The sequence below is a fragment of the Bufo gargarizans genome, chromosome 2 (genome assembly GCF_014858855.1).
Source record: "Bufo gargarizans isolate SCDJY-AF-19 chromosome 2, ASM1485885v1, whole genome shotgun sequence".
Classification (NCBI taxonomy): domain Eukaryota; kingdom Metazoa; phylum Chordata; class Amphibia; order Anura; family Bufonidae; genus Bufo; species Bufo gargarizans.
Window position 1 is genome coordinate 463,977,129 of NC_058081.1, and position 25,986 is coordinate 464,003,114.

At 43.2% G+C, this 25,986-nt stretch overlaps 1 protein-coding gene across 1 annotated transcript in view; it reads right to left on the bottom strand.

The window, feature by feature from the left end:
• Window positions 1-25,986, bottom strand: part of GABRA1 (gamma-aminobutyric acid type A receptor subunit alpha1) — a 210,496-nt gene that overhangs the window by 159,060 nt on the left and 25,450 nt on the right. Inside the window, 2 exon segments of the mRNA XM_044277434.1 lie at window positions 15,588-15,808; window positions 16,704-16,771. Of these exon segments, the coding sequence (XP_044133369.1) occupies window positions 15,588-15,808; window positions 16,704-16,771 (289 nt within the window).

Sequence of the window (25,986 nt, forward strand, 5' to 3'; positions counted from 1 at the left end):
ATATGGGCAGTCTCCCAAAAAAACCGCAAAAAAACGCAAAAAAACGCAAAAAAACGCAATAAAATCGCATATGCGTTTTTTCTTATAAATGTATCTGTATTTGCTAACAAAGAGGAAATATCAAGGCTGTAAAATTCGCATATATTTATTTATTTTTATTTGTTTAAATAATGATTTTTAGCAAATGCTGACAATTTTATGTGAAGAAAAGAAAAACCTGTATATGGGTAAATAGGAAGGAAAAAAAAAAATTTATGAAAAAATGTATGAGAAATTATGCTGAGATGATGCTTAATAGCCTACTATTTAAATATATAAGAAAGACTAAGAAAGCAACTTGATGAAAAGAACCGCAATAAAAACGCAAATAAGATATGGAACAAGATAATAGATCCAGACCGGGGTTTCCTTTGGGACACAATTAGAATCCAGATCGGGTTTTGAAATAGACCGAAAGTCATTATAAATAGAGACCGTTGTAAGATTTGGGGTATGCCACTGAGGAAGAGGACAGCGTCTCCTCGAAACGCGTCTGGCGGAATACCCTGAATTACAGATGACCTACGAATAAAGAGTGCACTACAAAGAACAAAGAAAAAAGAACGGTCTTATTCCGTAAGGACAGAAACCCTGAGACGTCACTAACCTGCGTCGGGTGATCCTCCTACTGACTCAAACCCTGCAAGCCAGCTGAGAGACACGTGGGACACGGTGAACTTCAGAGCCGGGACGCCGGCATATACTGTGGACCGCAAACCCACCAAACGAACAGAGGCACGCAGGTGAAGGTAAGCCCACACAGTGGGTCAAGCTTGTTAAACTACCATATTCAAGCGATAAGAGGAAAAACACCATCTACATTTAAAGACAGAACTTTGATACAAATATAGCAACAGTTAAAGAAGGAAGCCCATCTTTCCTATAGAGATTGCTACATACGTCAAATAACATCTCAGGACGCAGGTTGAAAACCTATTGAGAAGTTACTCAGTGTCAATTAAGCATTTATTTTTGCTTCCCCCCATATAGGACCATACTGAATGAACTTTTATTTTGTTTAGCTAAATATGTTAAGCATCTTTTATATGTATTTTATATAATCATTTTGCCTGACTTGGCAGGAACCTGCCGTCCGAACAGCCTTTGGTTTTTCCTACAACCAGGAGTAGCCATTAGTTACACAATTTGGCTGTTTGGACTGCTAGCTTCAGTTTAAAGCCAGGACTGTGGAGTATTCAACAGAATATTTTTATGTATGAATTGTATTTTTTATTATCAATTATTTTAATATTAAAGTGTGTCCTATACCTCCTTATATGAGTGCCCATCCATACTTAATTTACAATTTAACTACTTTTTTGAGGGGTGATCTCAAATTTTGTTTGGTGCACCTACCCTGAGGGCTACAGAGGTGAGCGGATCTCTCAAACCGTATTTAAGAATGTATTCCTGCCAAAACTTAGCATGTGATTATCGTAAGATCGTGAACAGGGAGCTGCACAAGCTCTGCATCTTATCAGAGCCCCATGTCCCCGATTCACCTAACAAGTCTAGAGTCCTTATTACACTCAGCTCATTGATTGTACTAGGTATTATAGGTGACACCAACACAGGTAGACTGACTGCTCGCATGATTGAAGGTAAAACAGGAAGGTACTTATTGTCGATGCTATTGTATTTACCCTGCTTAAGAAGCGGAATAGATAAAGATCACCAGTGGTCAGTCCCTATTTTAATGTGACTTGAGTACCGGCCCTCAGGAATCATAAGCTTATGCTTACCCCCCTTACAAAGCATTAACCAAACAATAGGTTATGCCCAAAATCAATCTACTCTGATGTAACATGCCCAACATACTTATTCTTAAGGAAAATGAGTTTTTCTTTAACCCCCCCCCCCTCCCCCCTCTCTCTCCTCCAGTGCAGGTCCTTGGCCCTAATTTCCATTTACCTACAAAATACATTAGGTTTTGTCTATCATTAAATAAACCGGATACACAACCTCCTGGATCATGGCCCTTACCCAGTGTAATCAGTATATCTCTCCTAACTAATATAAGCTGTGACAATACCCCCCCCCCCCTTTTTCCTCTTTCCCTTCACTATCTTTGTTCATAAGATCTAGATGCTAAGTAAAAGATTAAGGTCACCAAATATTGTACTATGGCCTGTGGCTGTGATGTCTAGGTAACACGTACAGGCTAGGTATATATTTGTGTTCTCCCGATCTGCTATCTACACACATAACTATTTGCTCCTGTTGTAATAGCCAACTCACCGGTCTTAATTCCGGTATCTGTTAGAATTACTGATTGTCGTCTCTTCTTCTTCTTTCCTTTCTTCTTGCTTTCTCTTTCCTCCATCTCCCCTCCCCTTATCCTCTTTTTTAACCCTTCCCCTACCTCTCCCTTCTTTTAGATATCTCCCTCAGACCCACAAGAGTCTCTTAAGGGGATCCCGCAGATTGCAACCCTGCTTCAGAAGCAAATATCTTGCCCACTAAGATGACGGATATAAAGGTCACAACATTCAATGTCAAAGGTATAAACTCACCACAGAAACGAGGTCAAGTCATGTTAGCTCTCAGGAAAATGGGTTCACAGATAGTGTTCCTTCAGGAAACTCGCCTACACCAGAAGAAAATGCCAAAGATGCCAAAGCGTCCGTTTGCCCATTGGTTTCATAGTGTTCAACCTGTTTCGGCCTCCAAAGGAGTAGCTATAGCAATCCACCAATCCATCCCGTTTACTGTATTGCAGCAACACACAGATGCAGAGGGACGCCTTCTCCTTGTCAAAGGCTTAATTGCAGACCGTAAATTTACTTTAGCTAATCTTTATGTCTCAAATAAGTATCCCGTACACTGGCTTTTACAAGCCTTAGACATCGCTTAAAATCTTCGCTGAAGGGCAGATAATTTTAGGAGCTGACTTAAACCTAGTATTAAATCCCGCCATCGACTCATCTTCAGCTAAATCCCAGGTGACGCAAAGGCTCCTTAGTAAACTCCATAAGAAGCTTCATGACTTACGTTTGATAGACGTATGGAGAAGCCTTCACCCCACAAGTAAAGACTTCTCTTTCTACTCAATTCCCCATAGGACATATCAGCGTGTAGATCACGTTTTAACCTCTGCATCTTTACTTCCCTTTTTCAGGAAGGCAGACATGGCTAATATCACCTTATCTGACCACTCTCCATGTTGTGCGACCTTCACCCTGACCTCTCTACCAAAAAGGGACTGGAGCTGGAAGCTGAATGAATCTCTGCTGTATAACCAACTCCACACGGACCAGGTCAGGACCCAACTGATAGAGTACTTTGCACTTAACTCCTCCACACACAGCTCACAACCTATCGTATGGGAGGCCCATAAGGCTTTTATCAGAGGATGCTTTATTTCCTTAGGCGCTAGAGTCAAAAAGGAACAGCAAAAAGGTGTCGACACACTCTTAGCTGGAATAGCGACAAGTGAAAAGAAGCATAAAGCTTCATTGTGTATCAAACGCCAAAAAACACTGACAGAACTCAGGCTTAAACTGCGAGACCTTCTCGGACATAGACTAGCAAAACAAATGATGAACTTTCAGCACAACGTCTACACCCATGGAGAGAAAGGAGGAAAACTGATGTCATCCTTGCTTAAGAAAGCCAGGAATGTCACTCACATCTCCTCAAACAGCCAAATGGTAACCTGACTAATGACACCCCAGAAATAGCCAGTGCCTTTAAAGAGTTCTATTCAAAACTATTCAACCTACACCAGGCAGGTGCCCCTGAGGAGGAAATTTAAAAAGAGAAACGCATAAAAACTTTTTGGGAATCCCTCCATCTCCCGACTATAACGCCAGAAGACTCAAGTTACCTAGTTAGCCCAATATCGGCCGAGGAAATAAGTAGTACTCTTAAAACTTCTCCCCCGGGGAAAAGCCCAGGACCTGATGGCTTACCCCTACTATATTATAAAAAGTTCCAAGATATCCTCATTCTTAGGTTTACAGATGTGTGTAATGCACTCATGCAGGGATACTCCCTGCCTAAGCAGATGCTCAAATCTTCCGTCACTCTGATACCTAAAGAGGGTAAGGACCTCTGGATTTAAAATTATGGGCCAAGATTCTAGCCTGCAGGCTAGGCAAGTTTCTGCCAGGCTTGATAGGACACGAACAGTCTGGCTTTGTCCAGGGCCGAGAAGGGAAAGACAATTCCCACAGGATTTTCCATGCTATACACATGGCACATAAAAATAAACTACCCTTAGCTTTATTAAGTATAGACGCTAAAAAAGCGTTTGACAGAGTTAACTGGCTATACATGAAACTGACGCTGCAGCGCTTCGCCTTTCCAGAAGTTTTCACAAGAGCGATATTCACACTATACCAAAACCCATACGCCAGACTGAAGGTAAATGGCACGCTTTCACCATCCTTTGACATAACCAAAGGAACTAGGCAGGGATGTCCTCTGTGCCCCTCACTGTTTATCTTAGTAGCAGAGTCGCTTTTACAACTGGTTAGGCAATCCCCAGAAATCTCAGGAGTTAAATATGGTGGGAGGGAACTAAAATGTACTGCATTCGCAGACGACTTATTGTTTTTGATAAGGGACCCAGAGAAGGGATTAACCCCACTAGTAGAAAGAATAGATGAATACAGCTCTTTATCAGACTTTAAAGTTAATCACTCCAAATCGGAGATAATTTCTCTACCCAATTCCAAAATTGCCCCCCTGAGGGCCCGACTTCCATTTCAATGGACTAAAGGGCCAATTAAATATTTAGGGATCTTAATCCCCAGTAATACCAATGATCTATACCAACACAACTACACCTCTCTTTTAAGGGACTTACAGCGCTTGCTACAAACTTACAACCTTCCCTATCTCTCTTGGATGGGAAGGAAAAACGTCCTGAAGGTGTATGTTATGCCGAAAGTCTTATATACCATGCAATTGGTACCGATCTGGCTTCCTAAGTCTTTCTTACAGAGTGTGAGGAGTATGTTTTCTAGGTTCTTGTGGAACGGTAGAAGGCCTAGGATATCACACGGAATCCTAACTAGACATAAAGAGAAAGAAGGACTTGGTCTGCCAGATATATCTAGATATTACAAAGCCATACAGCTTAATAGATGGCTTGAAATTGTAGATCCCAAAAGACAACCAGATGTCCAAGCCATCTGTAGTCATAGTGTAGGAAAGTGTTTCCAGAAACCTTTATGGCTCCCAGATGGAAACATACATAATGACAAAACAATAGATCCATTGATGCGTAGTCTCGGTAACACCTGGAAAGAATTGAAAGAGAAACTGGCTCCTGACCCATCTCCTCTGCTCCCGGTGAGCCTATTACCAGACCTCCTAAATCATGACAACTTAGACAAGCTACAATTGTGGAATTCTCTAACATCGGTAAAATTAGGTGGTCACCCCAAACATGGAAACCTCCATTTTAAAAGCTCTCCTGCGCTCGATTACTGAATCCCCAGGTTTTTTCCTAGCGAAATCTCATATCAAAGCTGTGTGTGGGGAGTTGACAGTGAAGTATCCTCTCCAAAGATCCTTGACTGAGTTTGAAAAACTAGTATTGTCACCACTTTCTGCTGCAAAGAAGGTGTCGAAGCTTTACCCGGTGGTGGGAGGTGAGGGTGAACCGTTGAGGCCTCAATACATCAAGGAATTGGAAAAAGAGCTGGATAAGGTGCTAACCGATACTGAGGTAAAACAGATATTAAGAAGCTCTCATGGTTTCTCCCGCTGCTCCCGACTACAGGAGAATCATTTTAAGATTCTATCAAGGTGGTATAAAACACCTGACTTTCTATACACAAGGGGCCTGGCATCTACCAGAGAATGCTGGAAGTGTGGAGATGGAGTAGGCTCCCTTTCGCAGATCTGGTGGAACTGTCCGAAAATCAAGACTTTTTGGAGAGAAACAGAAACACTAATTAGGAAACTTACATCCCCTAGTTTTAAACTCACCCTGGAAATAGTAGCACTCGCACTTCCAACACCTCAATACTCCCCTTCTAAAAAGAATCTGGCCTCACATATTATAGCGGCAGCAAAAGCATTGATCCCCCTACATTGGCTTGATGTTAACCCCCCTCATCCACACAAGAAATGATAGCCAAGGTGACTCAAATCTGTAGATTTGAAGAAATGTCCAGCTGGATTGATAGGACACACGATAAATTCGCAAAGCTGTAGAATCCTTGGAGATCTTTGGCGAAGGTGAGCCCTGACTGATCGTCTGTATTAATACTAAGACCTGAGTTGCAATATTTCTAAGATAAGGTTTTTATTCTGAGAAAGTACTGTGAACCTATAGAAGTAGTTGTCATTAGTAATCATAAGGTGTAGTGCATAAATGTGATTGCTTCTTTATTATGGTTTATTGCCTAATGTGGTGTACATGCAATGGTGAGGACACAGAAGCTGTAATGACTGAGATCAGAAACAACTCCAATCCAGATAATTTCATTCCTTAGATACTACAGATAATAACAGCCATGACATCTAAGCAATTAAACAAGGTGGGGTATTTCCTATGTCACCCCATCTTCACAGTTAATATATTTCTATGGCATCTGGGGCCTCAGCCCTAATTCACATTTTCCTGTCTGGCGTCCATGAAAAAAAAAAAAAAAAAAAAAAAAAATCTGTTTCTGTTTTTTGCCCCATTCCACAGACACTGCTCAGCTGAAAATGATTTTCCAAAGCACCTCCTATCAGTGATCAGTTAAAAATGGACCAAATACAGATGCCACCTGTGTTGTGTAAGTGATTTTTCACAGACTTTAATGGGCGTGTTTGGGCCATATTACAGGCCAAATAGGTGCATATCACCATGATTTTTTCACTGACCCAGGATCAGTAAACAACTACTGATATGTGAACAGACAGATTCAAATCATTGAGTACGTGTGGTATCCGAAGAAAATGCGGAGCAGACATCAGTGAAAAACTGAAATGTGATTGAGGTCTAAGGCTGTAAAAAAGATTAAAAAACTATTCAAAATATTTTAAAAATTAAAGAAGCACAAACATTGCATCCCTTTATAAAAGGCTTTATTACACAAAAATGTACACGTATTTTAACCCCTTAAGGACTCAGCCCTATTTCACCTTAAGGACTTGGCCATTTTTTGCAAATCTGACCAGTGTCACTTTAAGTGCTGATAACTTTAAAACGCTTTGACTTACCCAGGCCTTTCTGAGATAGTTTTTCTTTTGTCACATATTGTACTTCATGTCACTGCTAAAATTGGGTCAAAAAAGTAATTTTTGTTTTCATAAAAAATACCATATTTACCAAAAATTTAGAAAAATTTGCAAATTTTTAAGTTTCAGTTTCTCTACTTCTGTAATACCCCCCAAAATTGTGATGACTTTACATTCCCCATATGTCTACTTCATGTTTGTAGCATTTTGGGAATTATATTTAATTTTTGGGGGATGTTACAAGGCTTACAAGTTTAGATGCAAATTTTGAAATTTTCAGAAATCTTCAAAATCCCACTTTTTATGGACCAGTTCAGGTTTGAAGTCATATTGTGAGGCTTAGTTAATAGAAACCTCCCAAAAATTACCCCATTCTAGAAACTACACCCCTCAAGGTATTCAAAACAGTTTTTTCAAACTTTATTAACCCTTTAGGTATTCCACAAGAGTTAATGGCAGATGGAGAAACAATTTCGAAATTTCTATTTTGTTGAAAATTTTCCAATATAATCCATTTTTTACAGGAATAAAACAAGGGTTAACTGCCAAACAAAACTCAATATGGGTTGCCCTGATTCTGTAGTTTGCAGAAACACCCCATATGTGGTTGTAAACTACTCTTTGGCCGAACGGCAGGACATAGAAGGAGGGGAACACCATATGGGTTTTGCAAGGCAGATTTTGCAGAACTGGTTTTGTTTATACCATGTCCCATTTGAAGCCCCCTGTTGCACCCCTAGAATACAAATTTCAAAAAAGTGACTCCATCTAAGAAAGTACACCCCTCAAGGTATTCAAAACTGGGTTTACAAACTTTGTTAACTCTTTTGGTGTACCACAAGAGTTAATGGCAGATGGAGAAACAATTTCAAAATTTATATTTTTTGGAAAATATTCCATTTTAACCCTTACTTTATTACTGGAAAAAAATGGGTAAACAGCCAAACATAACTCAAAATGGGTTGCCCTGATTCTGTAGTTTGCAGAAACACCCCATATGTGGTCATAAACTACTATTTGGCTAAACCGAAGGACATAGAAGAAGGGGAACGCCATATGGTTTTTGGAAGGCAGACTTTGCTGGACTGGTTTATTTACACCATGTACCCTTTCAAGCCCCCTGATGCACCCCTAGAGTAGAAACTCCATAAAAGTGACCCCATCTAGGAAACTACAGGATAAGGTGGTTGTTGTTTTGGGACTATTTTAGGGCTAAATATGATTTTTGGTTGCTCTATATTACACTTTTTGAGGCAAGGTAACAAAAAATGTAAATTCAAAAATTGTTTCTACATTCACAATTTAGTTTTGTGGAACACCTAAAGGGTTAACATAGTTTTTAAAGTAACTTTTGAATACCTTGAGGGGTGTAGTTTCTTAGATGGGGTCACTTTTTGGAGTTTCTAGTCTAGGCTACATCAGGGGGGGATTCTAATGGGACATGGTGTCAAAAAAAAAAAGTCCATCAAGATCTGCCTTTCAGAAACCATATGGAGTTCCCTTTGTTCTATGCCCTGCCGTGTGGCTATATAGCCATTTACGACCACATATGGGGTGTTTCTGCAAACTACAGAATCAGGGCAATAAATATTTAGTTTTGTTTAGCTGTTAACCCTTGCTTTATTTCCAGAAAAATGGATTCAAATGGAAATTGTGCCCAAAAATGGGTGTTTTGGCACCGTTTTTATTTTATATTTTTAACGCTGTTCATCCGAGGGGTTTGGTCAATTGTTATTCTTATAGCGACGACTTTTACGCATGCGACGATGCCCTATATGTATGGTTCTCAGACTTTGGAGACACTAAGCAGGCATCCTAAAAACTGAGGCCCTCCAGATGTTGTAAAACTACACTTCCCACCATGCCCTGCTGATGGCTGTAAGTTGTCTGGGCATGCTGGGAGTTATAGTTTTACAACATCTGGAGGGCCGCAGTTTGAGGATGCCTGCTCTAAAACTAATATTTTTTGGGGGGAAAAAAATGTTTCAGTGTCTCAAGTCTGAGAGCCATAGCTTTTTATGTTCTCTAGTGGACTGTTGAGGATTATAAAAATGTTGTACTCCATGGAAGTGTGATACTCCCAGAAGCAATCAATAACGCAGAGGCCCGGATGATAGGGGCAAGTGTCACACTGAGTGGTGGTGTCCTTCCGTATACCCCTCTTGTGACACACTCTGCATCTTTTTTGGGTTTGTCCCTTCTTTCCAGTATGGGGGACCACACCGGGAAAGCGTTGGCCAGGGACGATCCGGGCGCCTCCAGTTCTTGAGGTACTCTGGCCTGCTCTTTCACGGTCCGAAAAGATCAGGGCCTTGAGGACTGTCTCATAGAACTGGAGGAATGTCCCTGTGCTGCCAGCGCTTCGGGATAGTACAAAAGAGTTGTACATGGCAACCTGTACCAAGTAGACCGCAACTTTTTTGTACCATGCCCGGGTTTTGTGCATGGCATTATATGGCTTGAGGACTTGATCAGAGAGATCAACCCCTCCCATATACCGATTGTAGTCGACGATACAATCGGGCTGGAGGACCGTTGCCGCGGTACCTCGCACAGAGACGGGGGTGGTGCTGTTACCGTGGATTGTGGACAGCATAAGGACATCCCCTGGGGATAGGCACCTGGAGGGGGTGGGCAGGGAGGCCACATTGATTTTTCAGCACGGTCCCATAAGCGAACGTGGATCTGGCGACAAGGGACCTGAACATGGGAATGCTGGTAAAAAAGTTATCCACGTACAAGTGGTAACCGTTATCCAGCAGTGGGTACATAAGGTCCCACACGAGTTTCCCGCTAACACCCAGAGTGGGGGGACATTCTGGGGGTTGAATACGGGAATCTCGCCCCTCGTGCACACAAAATTTGTGAGGTACTCTCACAAATTTTGTATAGCTTCACGCCATATCTCGCCCGCTTTGTGGGAATATATTGGTGGAAACTGAGTCTCCCCCTGAACGCAACGAGAGACTCATCAACCGCGACCTCCCTTCCAGGTACGTAGGCCTCCATGAATTTGGCCCCAAAGTGATCGATGACCAGCCGTATCTTATACAGACGGTCATAGGCAGGATCACCTCGTGGGGGGGGGAGGACATGCTGCATTATCGGAATAATGCAGACATTTCCGGATAGCTTCAAACCAGGGATGTATCATGACCATACTGTACAGTGGGGTCTGGTATAGGACGTGGGGGGGCTGGTGGTGGTGGGGTGCAAGCGGCAGGAGGGGCGGGTCTGGGGTCTGAAAGATGGAACAAAGAAAGTTTAGGGTAAAAGTTTTTTTTTTTTTTTTCAACTAACTTTTCCCTTCTTTCCCTGCCTAATGGTGCCTCTCCCTCACTGACCCTAACCTACCTGGATGGCGATGGGTGCAGGAGGGTGATGGATGGCAATTAGGGGGGACTCAGGAGCTGGTGCTGGACGGTGCTACCGGGTGCTCATGCAGAACAGGAAGAAGAGGGGATAGAGGAGCGCAGGAAGTTTGAATCTCGCACCTCTCTCCCCTGCACCAATCAGCACCCTGGACAGCGGCGTTCAGCACCAGGGCCAGCACCGCCTCTCCAAATGCACAGACTGTGATTGGTGGTGTGTAATCACGCCACCGATCAGTCTTTTTCCGGTTCATCGGGTCACCGGAGACCCGAATGGACCGGAAATGCAGAAAACCGCGGTTTTCTGCGATCGCCGATACGGGTGGGTCAAATGACCCCCCCCCCCCGACGTTGTTACGGGATGCGATTAACCCCCGCGGCGCCGGAATCGCAAATTAAAGCCATGACGTACCGGTACGTCATGGGTCCTTAAGGACTCGGAAAACATGCCGTACAGGTACGTCATGCGTCCCTAAGGGGTTACTAATTGGTATTATTTCAATCTGAAGTATAAAGTAAGGCTACTTTCACACTTGCGGCAGGATGGATCCGACAGGCTGTTCACCCTGTCGGATACGTCCTTCCGCTGTTTCTCCGTGCCGCCGCTCCGTCCCCATTGTCTATAATGGGGACGGGGTGGTGCTCTGGCGCAGTACGGCAGTTCGTGGTCAGAGGCCGCCGGACTAAAACGTCGTACCCTAAGCATGTCATTTATACAGCATGGTGACCACTAAAAACGTAACAATTTAATAATAATAAAATAGAAAAAGAGAACTAATCAACTTTTTTTAACACATTATATAGACCCCTTGTTGTGTGTCATTAAAAATTAAATTACTTCTCGGCCCAGAAAAAAAACAAGCCTTGGTATGGCTACAGTATGTATAAAAAATAGATATCACTCACTGACTTCAGTAATAAAAAAAAAAGTTCAAGGTTTAAAATAAGTGCTTAAATAGACCACCAATACCTGATTGACAGGGATTCAATTACCCCCCCCCCCCCATTAGCTGAGTAGCTTTAGCAAGTGGATGGTGTTGGTATCTATACCGCTGCTCCAGTTAAAGTGAATGGGAGCAATGTGAGGGAGGCAAAAGCATGTGAGGCAGAAGGAAAGGCTCATAGCTGTGTCCTATGTGCTTCTGCTGAGTTGGAGAACATAGAAAATGCAGAAGAATATGCTTCCGGAGCTATGAGAAGCAGATCACATATTTCTCCTATATCCGTGAGTCTTACTCTAATGGTAGTGAGGTGAACTGGTATGCAGTGAAGGAATTCTACAGTTCTATTACCTAAGCCTTGCTCTTGGCCACTGAACTAGTTAGGGCTTGTTCACACGACCGTGCCGTGTTTTGTGGTCTGCAAATTGCGGATCCACAAAACACAGATGCCGCCCGTGTGCCTTCCATAATTTGCGGAATGGACGGCCCTTTATAGAAATGCCTATTCTTGTCTGCAAAACGGACAAGAATAGGACATGACTCATACTTTTTGCGAGGCCACGGAACACAGCAACAGATGCGGACAGCACACGGAGCGCTATCCGCATCTTTTACAGACCCATTGAAGTGAATAGGTTTGCACCCGAGCCACAAAAAATGGGGCTCGGATGCGGAACCAAGCCACAGTCGTGTGAATGAGCCCTTAACCTTTGGACCCGTGGATCATTGCTGTTATTTTTCTTTAAAGGGCTTCTGTCACCCCACAGTTTTTTTTTGTTTTGTTTACTTACTTTCCCTATACTGCGATTTATGCATACATAATCTAATTACTCATTTCGGTTCAGTAGATTCTGTTCAAAACGTACTTTTAAAATATGCAAATTACCTTGCTACCAGTAAGTAGGGCGGCTACTTGCTGGTAGCAGCCGCATCCTCCTATCCTAAAGACTCCCCCCAGCATGTTGATTGACAGGGCCAGCAAACGGGATCGTCCTCTGGCTAGCCCTGTCTGCTATCAAGATCTCGCCCCTGCGCCGTAACGGTTTTCAGTCGGCACAGGCGCACTGAGAGGCGGACACTCGCTTTTTACATATTTTTTACATATTGCTGTATCTGCCATTGAACTGTTTAAACCTGGATAATAAGACTGCTACTGCCATTGAGAGGTTTGAGCTTGTGAAACATTGCTGCAATTGGTAAAGAACAGGTTGAACCTGTATAACATTACTACTAAAACCACTTACCGTATTTTTCGCCCCATAAGACGCACTTTTCCCCCCAAAAAAATCAGGGGGAAATGCCCCTGCGTCTTATGGGGCGAATGCTGACAATTTAACATCGCTGGATGCGATGTAGCGTGAGCTGGGGCCGGGGGAGGGACTGGGAGGAGGAGCTGGGGGCCGGGAATAGCGGCGGGGCGGTGCAATCAATGTACTATAGCCCCGCCGCTCCGGTATACTAATATTAAATGTCTTATTCGATTAAAATGTATTATATATGCCCCCTCACTCCTATATTGCTAATCGTACCTTAAATCCTATTCCTAGGTGCTGTAATGCAGGCTGGGTGGGCGGCAGCGTAACTCCTTGATGTCACGTGCCTGCGCCGCCTACTTTATGAATGAAGCAGGCGGCGCAGGCAAGTGACGTCAGCGAGTGACGCGCCGGCCGCCCGGCCTGCATTACAGCACCTAGGAAAAGGATTTAAGGTTCGATTAGCAATATAGGAGTGAGGGGGCATATCTAATACAATTTAATTGAATAAGACATTTAATATTAGTATACAGGCGGCGGTGGGGGGCTATTGGATGATCGAGCTGATCCGTGGATGGCACAGTTAAGGGGGGGGGGGTCTGTGGATGCCACTGTTATGGGCTGGGGGGCTGTGGATGGCACTGTTATGGGCTGGGGGGCTGTGGATGGCACTGTTATGGGGTGGGGGGTCTGTGGATGGCACATATGTAACAGTGCCACCCACAGATCCCCCCTGTAACAGTGCCATCCACAGATCCCCCCTGTAACAGTGCTATCCACAGATCCCCCCCCCTGTAACAGTGCCATCCACAGATCCCCCCCTGTAACAGTGTGTCAGTCATCCACAGATCCCCCCCATAACAGTGTCCGTCATCCACAGATCCCCCCATAACAGTGTCCGTCATCCACAGATCCCCCCATAACAGTGTCCGTCATCCACAGATCCCCCCATAACAGTGTCCGTCATCCACAGATCCCCCCATAACAGTGTCCGTCATCCACAGATCCCCCCCATAACAGTGTCCGTCATCCACAGATCCCCCCATAACAGTGTCCTTCACAGATCCCCAGTAATAGTGCCACCCACAGACCACCATTAGTTCCAAACCCACCAAAAGCACACCTTTTGGTTAAAAATATTTTTTTTCTTATTTTCCTCCATAAAAACCTAGGTGCGTCTTATGGGCCGGTGCGTCCTATAGGGCGAAAAATACGGTAATGGTTTGAGGTTGTAAAATATTGCTGCTGAAACTGCATTTTTTAAAATATATTATTGTCATTGGATTGTTGGATCCTTTGTAATATTGCTGGCTCAGCCGCTGAACTTGCATAACAAGAAACGCCTAGTAATAATTTATATTAATTATCTTTCATTCTTTTTTAAATACCTTTTTACATAATTAGACATTTTATAAAGGGGAGGAATGCTTTTTTGTGTTCTTTAATTTAAAAAAAATATTATTTTTTTATCTTTTTTTATAGCCTTAGGCCTTATTCACATTTCCGTTTTTCACTGATGCTTGCTGTCCTCTTTTTATTCAGACACCACATGTACTCACTGATTTTAATCTTTTAAACTGTTCGCATACTGTATCAGTATTTTTTTTTAAGAGTTTTTGTTTTGAATCTCCAACTAGATATCTCCAATACTAGACAGCACTTGGTTATTTCTTTAGATGCCTCAAAACCTTTTGACTCCATTGTGTGGGAGTTTTTGTGGGAGATCCTGAAGATATTTGGTTGTGAGGATAATATTTTGGCATCGGTAAAGTTGTTTTACTCTAATCCTCTGGCTAGGATTGTGGTTAATGGGGAGATTTCAAGTCTGTTTAAATTGTTAAGTAGAATATGCCAGAGTGTCCCCTCTGCTATTTACCCTGGCAATGGTGATTAGGAATTACAGTCCTATTAAGCGATTGAGATATAGTGTTGGGGACAGTAAACTTTCTTTGCATGCTGACAATATTGCACCTTTTGTTGGTAATACTCCTGTAGCTCTTCATATAATGCTTCCTGAGAATGTTCAGTGTCACATTATTTGCATATCATATCACCCACCAAATTTGTACATTTAAATGCTAGAAAGGATCTTCAGATAAACTTCCAAAATGTTTTCAGGGGTAGGCTGTCCAGGTTCATCTTCTTTGTAGAGTTTGATAAGTCTTGCTGAGTATTTTATTAACTAAGAACAGTTGTATTTTGTCCTGTTATTTGTATATTAACAGATACTAAATCTCTTAAAGTTTCAAAGTGCATATTTGGTGCCATAGTAAGAGTCTTGATGTTCACCAAGAATTTGTTGAACAGTATGATCTGGTATAAACAACAGTTATGTATGTATAAAGGATATTATGATGAATACAGTATATAGTGTTATGGGCAATAGGTTTAGAACCACTGCATCAACCAGCTATTCCCCTGGTTTTTACCCTTTAACCCATATACAGGAATTTGAACTAAACTGCAAGGGAGCCACCAGGTTGCTACCTCTTGGAGTAGTGCCCAGAGTCAAACCCAGAGGGATTGCCTACAGCAGGAGAGCACATGGAATGTCGGCATCCAGGCGGGAACAAGTGGGTCCAGACAGATAGGTAACAGAGGGACTGGCATGGTGAGTCATGTGGTGCCCATGCCCTCCCTGAGGAGCGGGACAGCATCGCGCATGGGCTGCCATCATAACACATAGCTGCCTGGTCCTTCTGATCTCTTCATTACTTGAAGAAGTCTCAGGTTTTTTCCTTCTCTCACCAGAGAAGGAAAAGCTGACAAAATAGAATACACATAGCTTAATATAAAAATACCTCATTGTATAAAGTAGTGTCCCATCTTCTGTTATTCGCAACAGTTTGTTTGGCATGGTCATGTTGTGAGCCACTGATTTCTTTCCATTGTGGAAAAATGTATCTGGAGTCCATATTTTACTAGCCATTAAATTATTTAGACGGAGAACAGTCATAGGTCCTTTGAATTTTAGTCTTTCATCCCTCCAACCTTGTCGGAAAAATACATCTATTGTATATTCCTATAAATGGGCAAAGAGAGAACAGATATTACATATACAATGAATCCTTCTCAGTCCAATGCCTTGCAATGCTTTTATTGCTATTTACAATGTACGGTAGCTCATTCTCTATGTAACTTACCATTCAATAAATGAGAAAATCATGTCTCTATAATGTATGCAAAAAATAAAAATGGCCCAGAGGAAAATGTAATATCAATATTAAGATGAATGACCAACAAACACATGTGGCCAAATGACACTGATGTCATTGTTCTTGAACCATGCTGCATGACTTCAGTCTGTAAGTATACAGTATTCATGCTCCCGCCTGAATTTATGGCTTACACAAAACTATCAAACATCTGTTCCTTGCATAATGTAAAACAATTCAATAGGTTTGATTTTTATTTTTTTATCCACATACACACTGAATGCAAAAAGGGAATAAAGATTAATGTGTTGTCTTACCGGATTCGCCAGGCCATAGAATTTTATGGACTTGCCTATTATTCTCTTACATTTAACTCAAGCTTAACTTAAATTGGGCAGACTGATTTATCTAGTGCATCCTGGTGGGCAGAATCATCAGCCGAATCATTGAATGGTGAAACTTGAATGAGACACATCAATCTATTATGCAATGTAAATCTAATTATTTGATCATGTTTATATAACATATATTTTTAGTAGTGGAAATAATATAAAATGTATAGCAATGACCCAATATAGGTTATCCATGGCCCATTATAATATTCAAAATTAAAATAAAATAAGCCCTGGTAGGAAAATTGGTCTTTATATATTCATTACCATATATTAATAAAAATTCATATTTTTATTCCCTTTGTTCACAGACTTTAAAGTCAAACTCCATGAATATAGAATGTAGCATAAGAATATGCATGCATCTTACCATATCATGATCAGAAACTGGTCCAAAGCTAGTAACGAAGATGTCGGTGTTCACTTCAGTTACACGCTCTGTTGAAGTAGGAAATGAGGATGTTCAATGTCTACTAACAATCTTCATTACATCTAAAATAGTTATTCTATCTTTACCTCCTAACCGGGAGCAAGAAATGAATGTGATATTTATATAGAAAAAAGTGCTTTCCGGGTGTTATTCTAATCTTAACCTCTCAAGGACACACTCATGCATGCATAAATACTGTATATATCATTTTCAGGTTTAAAAAAAACATGAAACCACACACAATATTTCATTAAAGTTCACATACAGGAAAGCTGCTGTTTGCAAGAGTCATTTGCAGTGGCTCATACAGAGGAGTCCTAAGGAGAAGACACCCCTTTGTACTCATAGTGCATAGGATAGGGGTTTTCCAAATGGAAAACATTTAAATAGAAAATGTAAAAAGTGAATTTTCATAGATTGATGTATATATATGATAAGGGTTTTTCTTTAGTTTTCAATCTCTTTTGATTAAACATTGAAATTATGAAGGAGAACATTGGTACTTTCAGAAAGGAGAGACTTTGATCAGTACATATATCATGAGTGGTACAAGTATACAGGTTTCCTGAATGTCACATCATATCCCAGAGTGAGTAATACTGTATTTATATCATAAAGTTGTGGTATATTAATTGCATGTAACAATTTATTAACTCTACACCTGGACTTCACACCAATTTTTTTGAGGGGGGGAATTATACAAAAAAATATAACAGGGAAGGGGGAATGGGGGGAGGTTGGTGTGTGTTTGGGGGTGTTAGTTTTTGTGACAAAAAGGAGGTGAGTGTAACTAACATATAGTATAAGAAAATAATGGTCATATAATCTTCTTCATAAAGCAGGCCTAAGTTGGAAGGAAAATTCTGTATTTCTTCCAGGGTAGCCTAATTGTGTTAAGATGCCCCCTTTCCCCTTTAATTCTCGCATTGGAACCCCTAGCAGGAACAATTCGTACAAATTCACAAATTCTAGGTGTTAAAGTAGGTTCAGTAGAACATAAAATCACATTATATGCTGACAATATAATACTAACATTGACAAACCCCAAAACATCACTAAATGCTCTACAAATTACCTTACGTAAATTCAGTATGATTTCATATTACAAAATAAATGAAAATAAATCGCAAATTCTAAACTTAGGACTTCCTAGTAAAACACAAATAACTGAATTAACAACGTCATTTGCATTCGAGTGGAACATCAACAAAAAAAAGTATTTAGGAATACATATCACATCCAACAGTCAAGACTTTTTTTTTAAAAGAAAATTATAAACCCTTACAGACTTCAATACCCCAAAAATTACTTTCATATACAAAAATACAATTATCCTGGGCGGGCAAAATAGCCTTAATCAAAATGTTCATCCTTCGTTCTATATTATATATATTTCGCACAATTGCCATTCCATTTTTTTTTTCTCACAACTTCAAAATGAAATCTTCAAATTTATATGAACAAACAAAAAAAAACAGAATACACTCAAATATCATGACACAACATTGGAAATTGGGAAGCATGGGACTACCAAACATAAAAAAAACAACTACAATGCAACATTACTAGTAGGGATGAGCGAATCTACTTCGGATGAAACATCCGAAGATGATTCGCATAAAACTTTGTTCTAATACTATACAGAGCAGGAGCTCCATACAGTATTATGTATTGGCTTTGATGAGCCGAAGTTAATGTTTTGAAGTCTCGCGAGACTTCGTGCAATAACTTCATAAATTAATTTGTACTATAAAAAAAAACATTTCCCGAACTCAGGTTTGGTTCCAAGTTGTACCTTGGAACCGGACCTGAGTTCAGGAAATGGTTTTTTACAATGCAAATTAATTTATGAAGTTATTGCGCGAAGTCTTGCAAGACTTCGCAAAGCAATAACTTCGGCTCATCGAAGCCAATACATTCTAATACTGTACAGAGCTACTGCTCCATACAGTATTAGAACAAAGTTTTATGTGAATCGACCTCGGATGTCAACAATACAAACAAAAGGCAAAGGGTCCAAATAGAAGAAAATAATCTGAAATCAGACTCCATTACTATATTCAAACCAATTATACCACAATAAAAGGAACATCACAAATCCATATCAAGTATTAAAGCCACACTACCCATGTGGGAAAACTATATCAATAAATATCGTATGGTATATCCAACAAAATCAATCTACACTAATTACCAATTACATATATTAAAACTATTTGTCCAGATATTAATTTATCCTACTGGAAAACAAAAAAAACAAACATCTAATCGACCCAAATAACTTTCACACTTGCGTATTTCTTTTCTGGCATAGAGTTCCGTCGTCGGGGCTAACAACGCAAGTGTGAAAGAGGCCTAAGGCTACTTTCACACGAGTGTTTTGGGCAAATCCATCATGGATCTGCAAAAACGGATCCGTTACAATAATAACAATTATCTGTAACATAGCCAAGACGGATCCGTCATGAACTCCATTGAAAGTCAAAGGGAGACGGATCCGTTTTCAACTGTGCCAGATTGAGCCAGAAAACTGATCCGTCCCATTGACTTACATTGTGTGCCAGGATGGATCCATTTGGCTCAGTTTCGTCAAGCGGACAGCAAAAGGCTGTAGGCAGCGTTTTGGTGTTTGCCTCCAGAGAGGAATTGAGACTGAATGGAGACAAACTGATGCATTATGAGAGGATCATTTTCCATTCAGAATGCATTAGGGCAAAACTTATCTGTTTTGGACCGCTTCTGAGAGCCCATGACGGATCTGACAAACGGAAAGCCAAAACGCCAGTGTGAATGTAGCCTAACACAAACTACACTCATTTACACATTTAGTTTCCCAATACCATTTACCTAAAACAGACTTCTATAAATATCTGAGAATTAGACATTCATTTTCCCCAATCTCTGTTAATGATCCAATATTTTTTAAATCTACATCTATGTTTGAAAAATTTAAGGTATTTATAGTTTCTATGCTGACATTAATAACAACGAAAATAACCTAAAGAATAAATATATACAAAAATGGGAATAAGACCTAGGAACAACCTACTCTTTTGAAGATTGACAATCTGCGATTAATTGGACTAATCAAATTTCTAAAGGAATGCATCACTGCCCTCACGAGAAATACTTTTGAGATGGCATCTAACAGTTGTGAAGTTAAACCATATTAGCCCCAACTACTCAGATTTATGTTCGAAAGACTGTGGAGCCCAATGAACTCATCTACATCTATGGTGATCATGCCCAGAAAAAAAAAAAAACACTTTAGAATGAAAAGTAGTTTATAGTACAACCCCTTTAAGTACCAAACTAGCCAATCTTACAGAGTTACACTACTTTGCAACTAGTGTTTACCTCTACTCTTGGTGCTACTGATCACTAGCAGTCCAGTGGCTCTAGTATTGGTGCCACTACATTTCTTCTTTATGAAGTTTATGCACTTTTAACAAGCTTATATGCAACTTTTTTTTTTACAATGTTTTACTTGTGTTATTTCCTTCTGCGGGAAAATGATAAAAAGGCACACCAAGAACATGCTATGATTTGTAAAAACACCAGGGAACAAAAAAACAAATGTCAAGAAGAAACTTAAAGGGGTTGTGCAGGGGTTTTATATTGATGACCTATCCTCAGGATAGATGAACAGTATTTGATCAGTGGAGTTCAACTCCTGTCACCCTCGCTGATCAGCTGTCTGAATAGGAGACAGCGCTCCACACGAGCGCTACTTCCTTTTCATTACACTGGCTCAGAAGTGCAGTGTAATTAGAAGTAATTATAAGTGAATGGAGCGAGTACCGATAGCAAAGGAAACAATGTGTAGAGCAATGAAGAGGAAGCAGCGAAGCCAAATTTACTGAGGCTTTGTGGTAAAGAATCTATTTTTCCTGACATGGCGATAAAAATAAATAAAAAACTGTTAAAAAATACATACTCATCTCATCCATTTGCACGTGAAGAGGCCATTGTAGCCATCCTGATTGCAAAAAAACAGCGACATGACGTCACCATGCTGGCGTGCTGGCCAGGCGCAGTGACTAGGGATGAGCGAACTCGAACTGTATAGTTCGGGTTCGTACCGAATTTTGGGGTGTCCGTGACACGGACCCGAACCCGGACATTTTCGTAAAAGTCCGGGTTCGGGTTCGGTGTTCGTCGCTTTCTTGGCGCTTTTGTGACGCTTTCTTGGCGCTTTTTGAAAGGCTGCAAAGCAGCCAATCAACAAGCGTCATACTACTTGCCCCAAGAGGCCATCACAGCCATGCCTACTATTGGCATGGCTGTGATTGGCCAGAGCACCATGTGACCCAGCCTCTATTTAAGCTGGAGTCACATAGCGCCGCCCGTCACTCTGCTCTGATTAGCGTAGGGAGAGGTTGCGGCTGCGACAGTAGGGCGAGATTAGGCAGATTAACTCCTCCAAAGGACTTGATTAACTGATCGATCTGCAGCTGTGGATCATTGAGCTGCTGATCCTCAATTGCTCACTGTTTTTAGGCTGCCCAGACCGTTTGTCAGTCACATTTTTCTGGGGTGATCGGCGGCCATTTTGTGTCTTGTGGTGCGCCAGCACAAGCTGCGACCAAGTGCATTTAACCCTCAATGGTGTGGTTGTTTTTTGGCTAAAGCCTACATCAGGGTGAAGCTGTCACACCAAGTGCATTTAACCAGCAATAGTCTGTTCATTTTTTGGCCATATACAAAATCAGGGGCAAGCTGCGCCTGTCACCAAGTGCATTTAACCCTCAATGGTGTGGTTGTTTTTTGGCTAAAGCCTACATCAGGGTGAAGCTGTCACACCAAGTGCATTTAACCAGCAATAGTCTGTTCATTTTTTGGCCATATACTAAATCAGGGGCAAGCTGCGCCTGTCACCAAGTGCATTTAACCCTCAATGGTGTGGTTGTTTTTTGGCTAAAGCCTACATCAGGGTGAAGCTGTCACACCAAGTGCATTTAACCAGCAATAGTCTGTTTATTTTTTGGCCATATCCCAGTCTAATTCTGTCACTAAATCCATACCGGTCACCCAGCGCCTAAATACTAGGCCTCAAATTTATATCCCGCTAAATCTGTCCCTAGTGCTGTAGCTGGGCGAGTTATTTAGTGTCCGTTCAAGCACATTTCTTGTTCTGGGTTGAAATACAATTCCCAATTTAGCAATTTCATAATTTAGTGGTTTCTGCTATATCAGAGCTATTTGAAATCTATCCCTAAAAGGGTATATAATATTCAAGGTGCACATAGGGTCATTCAGAATAACTTCACACACACGCTTCTGTGCATTTCCAAGTCTAATTCTGTCACTAAATCCATACCGGTCACCCAGCGCCTAAATACTAGGCCTCAAATTTATATCCCGCTGAATTTGAATACAATACATTGGGCCAAATAATATATTTGTTGTTGTGGTGAACCATAACAATGAGAAAAACATCTAGTAAGGGACGCGGACGTGGACATGGTCGTGGTGGTGTTAGTGGACCCTCTGGTGCTGGGAGAGGACGTGGCCGTTCTGCCACATCCACACGTCCTAGTGTACCAACTACCTCAGGTCCCAGTAGCCGCCAGAATTTACAGCGATATATGGTGGGGCCCAATGCCGTTCTAAGGATGGTAAGGCCTGAGCAGGTACAGGCATTAGTCAATTGGGTGGCCGACAGTGGATCCAGCACGTTCACATTATCTCCCACCCAGTCTTCTGCAGAAAGCGCACAGATGGCGCCTGAAAACCAACCCCATCAGTCTGTCACATCACCCCCATGCATACCAGGGAAACTGTCTCAGCCTCAAGTTATGCAGCAGTCTCTTATGCTGTTTGAAGACTCCGCTGGCAGGGTTTCCCAAGGGCATCCACCTAGCCCTTCCCCAGCGGTGAAAGACATAGAATGCACTGACGCACAACCACTTATGTTTCCTGATGATGAGGACATGGGAATACCACCTCAGCATGTCTCTGATGATGACGAAACACAGGTGCCAACTGCTGCGTCTTTCTGCAGTGTGCAGACTGAACAGGAGGTCAGGGATCAAGACTGGGTGGAAGACGATGCAGGGGACGATGAGGTCCTAGACCCCACATGGAATGAAGGTCGTGCCACTGACTTTCACAGTTCGGAGGAAGAGGCAGTGGTGAGACCGAGCCAACAGCGTAGCAAAAGAGGGAGCAGTGGGCAAAAGCAGAACACCCGCCGCCAAGAGACTCCGCCTGCTACTGACCGCCGCCATCTGGGACCGAGCACCCCAAAGGCAGCTTCAAGGAGTTCCCTGGCATGGCACTTCTTCAAACAATGTGCTGACGACAAGACCCGAGTGGTTTGCACGCTGTGCCATCAGAGCCTGAAGCGAGGCATTAACGTTCTGAACCTGAGCACAACCTGCATGACCAGGCACCTGCATGCAAAGCATGAACTGCAGTGGAGTAAACACCTTAAAACCAAGGAAGTCACTCAGGCTCCCCCTGCTACCTCTTCTGCTGCTGCCGCCTCGGCCTATTCTGCTGCTGCCGCCTCGGCCTCTTCCTCCGCCTCTGGAGGAACGTTGGCACCTGCCGCCCAGCAAACAGGGGATGTACCACCAACACCACCACCACCACCTCCGTCACCAAGCGTCTCAACCATGTCACACGCCAGCGTTCAGCTCTCCATCTCACAAACATTTGATAGAAAGCGTAAATTCCCACCTAGCCACCCTCGATCCCTGGCCCTGAATGCCAGCATTTCTAAACTACTGGCCTATGAAATGCTGTCATTTAGGCTGGTGGACACAGACAGCTTCAAACAGCTCATGTCGCTTGCTGTCCCACAGTATGTTGTTCCCAGCCGGCACTACTTCTCCAAGAGAGCCGTGCCTTCCCTGCACAACCAAGTATCCGATAAAATCAAGTGTGCACTGCGCAACGCCATCTGTGGCAAGGTCCACCTAACCACAGATACGTGGACCAGTAAGCACGGCCAGGGACGCTATATCTCCCTAACTGCACACTGGGTAAATGTAGTGGCAGCTGGGCCCCAGGCGGAGAGCTGTTTGGCGCACGTCCTTCCGCCGCCAAGGATCGCAGGGCAACATTCTTTGCCTCCTGTTGCCACCTCCTCCTTCTCGGCTTCCTCCTCCTCTTCTTCCACCTGCTCATCCAGTCAGCCACACACCTTCACCACCAACTTCAGCACAGCCCGGGGTAAACGTCAGCAGGCCATTCTGAAACTCATATGTTTGGGGGACAGGCCCCACACCGCACAGGAGTTGTGGCGGGGTATAGAACAACAGACCGACGAGTGGTTGCTGCCGGTGAGCCTCAAGCCCGGCCTGGTGGTGTGTGATAATGGGCGAAATCTCGTTGCAGCTCTGGGACTAGCCAATTTGACGCACATCCCTTGCTTGGCGCATGTGCTGAATTTGGTGGTGCAGAAGTTCATTCACAACTACCCCGACATGTCAGAGCTGCTGCATAAAGTGCGGGCCGTCTGTTCGCGCTTCTGGCGTTCACATCCTGCTGCTGCTCGCCTGTCTGCGCTACAGCGTAACTTCGGCCTTCCCGCTCACCGCCTCATATGCGACGTGCCCACCAGGTGGAACTCCACCTTGCACATGCTGGACAGACTGTGCGAGCAGCAGCAGGCCATAGTGGAGTTTCAGCTGCAGCACGCACGGGTCAGTCGCACTACAGAACAGCACCACTTCACCACCAATGACTGGGCCTCCATGCGAGACCTGTGTGCCCTGTTGCGCTGTTTCGAGTACTCCACCAACATGGCCAGTGGCGATGACACCGTTATCAGCGTTACAATACCACTTCTATGTCTCCTTGAGAAAACACTTAGGGCGATGATGGAAGAGGAGGTGGCCCAGGAGGAGGAGGAGGAGGAGGAGGAAGAGGGGTCATTTTTAGCACTTTCAGGCCAGTCTCTTCGAAGTGACTCAGAGGGAGGTTTTTGGCAACAGCAGAGGCCAGGTACAAATGTGGCCAGCCAGGGCCCACTACTGGAGGACGAGGAGGACGAGGATGAGGAGGAGGTGGAGGAGGATGAGGATGAAGCATGGTCACAGCGGGGTGGCACCCAACGCAGCTCGGGTCCATCACTGGTGCGTGGCTGGGGGGAAAGGCAGGACGATGACGATACGCCTCCCACAGAGGACAGCTTGTCCTTACCCCTGGGCAGCCTGGCACACATGAGCGACTACATGCTGCAGTGCCTGCGCAACGACAGCAGAGTTGCCCACATTTTAACCTGTGCGGACTACTGGGTTGCCACCCTGCTGGATCCACGCTACAAAGACAATGTGCCCACCTTACTTCCTGCACTGGAGCGTGATAGGAAGATGCGCGAGTACAAGCGCACGTTGGTAGACGCGCTACTGAGAGCATTCCCAAATGTCACAGGGGAACAAGTGGAAGCCCAAGGCCAAGGCAGAGGAGGAGCAAGAGGTCGCCAAGGCAGCTGTGTCACGGCCAGCTCCTCTGAGGGCAGGGTTAGCATGGCAGAGATGTGGAAAACTTTTGTCAACACGCCACAGCTAACTGCACCACCACCTGATACGCAACGTGTTAGCAGGAGGCAACATTTCACTAACATGGTGGAACAGTACGTGTGCACACCCCTCCACGTACTGACTGATGGTTCGGCCCCATTCAACTTCTGGGTCTCTAAATTGTCCACGTGGCCAGAGCTAGCCTTTTATGCCTTGGAGGTGCTGGCCTGCCCGGCAGCCAGCGTTTTGTCTGAACGTGTATTCAGCACGGCAGGGGGCGTCATTACAGACAAACGCAGCCGCCTGTCTACAGCCAATGTGGACAAGCTGACATTCATAAAAATGAACCAGGCATGGATCCCACAGGACCTGTCCGTCCCTTGTCCAGATTAGACATTAACTACCTCCCCATAACCATATATTATTGGACTCCAGGGCACTTCCTCATTCAATCCTATTTTTATTTTCATTTTACCATTATATTGCGAGGCTACCCAAAGTTGAATGAACCTCTCCTCTGCCTGTGTGCTAGGCCTAAATATATGCCAATGGACTGTTGCAGTGGTGGCTGACGTGAAGCCTCATTCTCTGCTATGACATGCAGACTGATTCTCTGCTGACATGAAGACAGATTCTCTGTTACGGGACCTCTCTCCTCTGCCTGGGTGCTGGGCCTAAATTTATGACAATGGACTGTTGCAGTGGTGGCTGACGTGAAGCCTGATTCTCTGCTATGACATGCAGACTGATTC